The sequence below is a fragment of the Arachis hypogaea genome, chromosome 3, assembly GCF_003086295.3.
Source record: "Arachis hypogaea cultivar Tifrunner chromosome 3, arahy.Tifrunner.gnm2.J5K5, whole genome shotgun sequence".
In the NCBI taxonomy this organism is placed as follows: Eukaryota; Viridiplantae; Streptophyta; class Magnoliopsida; order Fabales; family Fabaceae; genus Arachis; species Arachis hypogaea.
The window spans coordinates 123,352,791-123,357,564 of record NC_092038.1 but is presented as its reverse complement, the minus strand read 5'-3'; the positions used below and the strand labels follow the sequence as shown (position 1 = coordinate 123,357,564).

The 4,774-nt window shown below is 32.3% G+C and overlaps 1 protein-coding gene across 1 annotated transcript; it reads left to right on the top strand.

Annotated features, from left to right (window-relative positions):
- The first annotated feature begins 1,587 nt into the window (after positions 1-1,587).
- On the top strand, positions 1,588-3,302 carry LOC112781164 (large ribosomal subunit protein eL6z-like). Its single transcript, XM_025824536.3, has 4 exons — positions 1,588-1,915; positions 2,188-2,294; positions 2,719-2,900; positions 2,989-3,302. The coding sequence occupies exons 1-4, from the start codon at positions 1,656-1,658 to the stop codon at positions 3,142-3,144; spliced, it is 705 nt and encodes a 234-aa protein (XP_025680321.1). The 5' UTR covers positions 1,588-1,655; the 3' UTR covers positions 3,145-3,302.
- The last annotated feature ends 1,472 nt before the right edge of the window (positions 3,303-4,774 follow it).

Sequence of the window (4,774 nt, the reverse complement as noted above, 5' to 3'; positions counted from 1 at the left end):
GCCTTGAAGCAAATGGTAGCCAAACGATATAATAATAAAGTCCGATAAAGGAATTTTCAGGTTGGAGACTTAGTACTGTACTGAAACAGGCTGAGGCCAAAACCTTGGGAACTTAGGAGAAGCTAGCTACAGCTTGGAAGGGGCCCTTTAGGGTGAAGGAAGTTCTAGAAAAAAGAGACATACAGGTTAGAAACCTTGAATGCCACTGTGATTTCGAGAAGCTGAAATGTAGTTCATTTGAAAATTCGATAAAATTATAAGGACCTACAAAATAATTTTTTTTAAAAAATTAAAAACAGGGCTTAAAGCTTAAATCCACATATAAAAACAAACTAGATAGAAACTAATTAAGATAGCTCCTCTCTCATTTGGTAACTTTCGAAAAAGGTTTATCTCATAACAAAATATTTCAATATTTTTTTTACTAAACAATAAACACATTTATTATCCTCTTTATAAATCTATACAAAAATAACATATTATCTATACATAAAAAGTTATTTAATAATATAAAATATATATTAAAATATAAAATACATATTAAAAATAAATTGAATAATACATATATTAATACACAAATACATAATAATTGATTCAATGGTTAATTTTTAGTATATACATAACATTTTTTGTTGACAAAATATATTTCATCTTATCAGGTTGAATTCGGTATGTGCGTTAGGAACCGGAGTGTGGTAGTTGTAGAGACATATGTGTAATGATATTTTTAATACTGAAAATTATTGAACAGATCACAAGGTGGTTACTCTCATGAGAAGAACAATCACAGATCTAAGGTTATATATGAACATATCTACTTCTTTTAGTATCTTTAGAAATCGTTTGTCTTGGAAACCTCCTATAAGTAATAACTTTAAAGTTAATTGTGATACTAGTTTGTTTACTGATTTGAGTTTGGCTAGATTTAGTTGTCTTATTAAAAATTCTAATGGGATTGGATTGCGGGTTGTTCTGATAGCTTTCCTCCCTGGTCTATCATCCGATGTGAGTTTTTTTACAGTTTGGAGGGTTTTATTTTAGCTTGGAATTGCAGATTGAGAGACATAATGTGTGAAACGAATTATCTGGATATTCTTCATCTTTTGTATGACTCTCGTGATGGGTGTAAATCTTAAATTGTTGATTTAGTAAACAAGATTTAGAAGCTGCTTTCAAGACCCTAATACGTGTAATTTGATTGGATATGTAAGGAAGCAAATAAAACTGCAGATGAAATGGCTAGATATGGAGTTAGAAGTAATCCCAATCATGTTATTTGGTTTGTACTTTATGAAGCTTTCCTGTAATTCATTTTGACTGATTTAGGATAGGTGTTTTGCTTTGTGTTTTTCTTTGTTGTTTAGACACCAAAATAATTCAGTGTGTGTGGATTTTTTTGGGGTCTTGTGTGTGGATTCATTTACTTAGTAAGATTTTTGGTCAGAAGATTTGTTTTAAATAGTACATAGATAAATGAAAACAGGCCATGGGCTGGAGGTACTAGACCCTTTGAGTTTCGGGTTAAAGCCCATTAGAGAGAGAGGCGTTTTATTACTACACAGAAGAGGGTACGTAGAGTTTCATTTGCGTCTGCGTTGAAAAAAAAACTAAAACTAGGGTTTGTTGCAGCAAGCGCGAGCGGGAGTGGAGCAGCAATGGCGCCGAAGCAGAGAACAGCGAGGAAGGTGAGCCAGAACCCCGAACTGATTAGGGGAATCGGAAAGTACTCGAGGTCCAAGATGTACCACAAGAGGGGACTCTGGGCCATCAAGGCCAAAAAAGGCGGCGTTTTACCTCGCCACGATCCCAAACCTAAGCCTCAAGCACCTTCTCAGAAGCCTGCCAAATTTTATCTTGCTGATGACGTCAAAAAACCCTTTGTCAACAAGCACAAGCCCAAACCTACCAAGCTCAGGTGCCTTTTCCGTTATCAATTTCGTTTGGATATGATTTCGTTTACTTTTCTTTGTTTCGTTCATTTTTGGTTTTGTTTATTAATTAATTAGGATCTGGATTAAGCTTTAGCCATTTTATTTTCATGAGTAGTGTACATTTCAGATTGCTCGTGATACAATGCACTCTTATATTACATGTTCTAATTTATTATTAGCTTTTTATTTATAAAAAACTATTTTGGAGCTTGTGACAATACAATTTTTTTTTTGGGTATTGTTTATGTGAGTTCAGGGCTAGCATTACTCCTAGAACAGTGCTGATTCTTCTAGCCGGCAGATTTAAGGGAAAGAGGGTAGTGTTCCTGAAGCAGCTTCCTTCGGGCTTGCTTCTTGTTACTGGTTAGTTATGTATTAATCTTTTTTTTATTTTCTGTTTGCATGATATGCTTTTGTTAATTGCAATGCTTCATATCTTGTGGTCATGAGTTGGTACTGCATTCTGTTTTATTTCTCAGTTATTTATTGGGATTTTACTGAGTGATAAATAATTGGTTTATGAGGGCTTTTTTGTTTCCCTACATTTACATGCTTCAGTTTAAAAATTGGTCTAACTGCTGTCATTTATCATTATCGCTTTTCTTTTTATTTTTTAAATCCCTGCATTTGGACTTGGATGTTGGTGCAAATGTTGTTTGTTATATAGTGTGTGCTTTGGCTTCAGACTTTTGATGCCTACTGATTTCAAGATTGAAGGGCACATGGGTGTACTGATTAGGTTCTAGGTGTAGTTCACTATCTTATGTATTTTTGCTTGTCCCTTCAGGCCCTTTCAAAATCAATGGAGTGCCTTTGAGACGTGTGAACCAATCCTACGTCATTGGTACATCAACCAAAGTAGATGTCTCTGGTGTTAATGTGGATAAATTTGATGACAAATATTTTGCAAAGGAAGCTAAGAAGAAGAAGAAAAAGGAAGAGGGAGAGTTCTTTGAATCAGAGAAAGAGGTTGGATTGCTTGCTGACTTTTCACATGTTATTCTCATTTCTCAATTGATTGTGTCCGCTGATTCTGCTATTCTTTTTGGTGATTCAGGAGAAGAAAGTGCTGCCCCAGGAGAAGAAAGATAATCAGAAAATGGTGGACTCTGCTTTGTTAAAAGCCATTGAAAGCGTTCCAGATTTGAAGGCATATATTGGTGCTAGGTTTTCCCTCAAGCAAGGCATGAAGCCTCATGAGCTAGTTTTTTAAAAGCGTTTTACACTTGTTTTTATCATATTCTGTTTTTTATTAAATTTTTGTCCTAATAGTTTTGTTGCTATAATTTTATTTCTGGTAGACTAATGAAGAACACGGTTATTTTTGTTAGGCAAAATATTTCGGGAATGTTTATTCAAGTATTCAACCAATTTTACTCTTGCGTGTAAACTTCATTTAAGTGGAACCATTAATTAGGATTTTAAAAGTTGTGATTTTTATACCTAGATTAATTGCTATAATGAGTTTTGGTTATGATACAGTTAGATTTTAAGATTGGTTTTTCTCCTTTTCTCTTTTTTCCAGACACGTTCACCTTTCTAGTGTTTCCGCTAAAATAGAAACTGTCGTGTATCAGGAAAGAGATGATCATCTTTATATGCATCATTACTTTTAAATCTAAGGTGTTTATCGAACATTAGTATTAATGGATGAGATTAAGTCATTAATAATTTATAAATAGTTACAATTAGACTATAATAGAAGTTTAATTACAATAAGGGGAGTCTTTTATGTTTGGATCTTTTATGTTTGGATGTAATTTTGTTTTGGTCTTTAAAGGTTAAAGTATCTTATTTGAATTTAAAAAAGTTTCATTTAGATTTAATGTAGTTTTACCGTAATGTCAAATTAAATAACAAAATGTCTATATGACAACAATACAAAAACAAGGTGGATAATTTAGATAAAAATTACAAGCTCTAGAGGCACAAAATCAACTGTAGATTCGTCAATATATTTATTTATCATTCTTCTTACAATTTAAATGAAATATTTTTTATCGAGAATGTTAAATAAATGTATTCATGTATCCACGGTTGATTTTGTGCCTCTAGAGTTTGTACTTGTTCTACAGATTATTGACCTTATTCTTGTAATGTTGTTATGTAGGACATTCCGTTAATTATTTAACTTTGATCTCACGATAGGACTACATTGAAGCTAAATGAAATTTTTTGGATTCAAATAGGACACTTTAAACCTTAAGGACCAAAACAAGATTACGCCCAAACGTAAGGGACCAATTTAGTACTTTACCCTTACAATAAACTTTTAACATTTTCCCACTTGGCCTAAGTGTAATTACATTTTCACATGTTATATAATTGTTTCAATATGGTAAAATATTTTGCGAGTTATGGTAGTCATGTATTAAATATGAAACGCATTTCCTTCCATATACTACAACCACTAGTATCTTACTACACAAGCTACATATATAACAATTTTATATCGGTCCCATAAAGTTTTTAAATCATTATGTTATAACATATAAAAATAATATTACTTTAACTAGAAACAACAAACTATCAAGTTCAGTAAACACATAAGTAAACATAATGAGCTCAGAGTGTTAGTATCATTCAAAAGAACCAAGACCCATTCTATGTACATCTTCCTTAAATATCTTTGGTTGCAATTCTTTAGTCAATGGATCAGCAATCATAAGTTCCGTTCTAACATATTCTCTGGACACTCTTTATTTTTGAACTTTCTCCTTAACGTCAAAGTACTTTATTTTCATATGCTTGGCACCTTTAGAGTTTCTATCATTTTTGGAGAAAAATATTGCTATAGAATTATCACAATAAATTTTCAATTGTCTAGCAATTGAGTTAACAAT

Excerpts from the sequence above, each read along its gene's own strand:
- LOC112781164 (XM_025824536.3), top strand. The coding sequence starts at position 1,656 with ATGGCGCCGAAGCAGAGAACAGCGAGGAAGGTGAGCCAGAACCCCGAA. Across the intron at positions 1,916-2,187 it reads CCCAAACCTACCAAGCTCAG|GGCTAGCATTACTCCTAGAA; the intron begins GTGCCTTTTCCG and ends ATGTGAGTTCAG. Across the intron at positions 2,901-2,988 it reads TCTTTGAATCAGAGAAAGAG|GAGAAGAAAGTGCTGCCCCA; the intron begins GTTGGATTGCTT and ends TTGGTGATTCAG.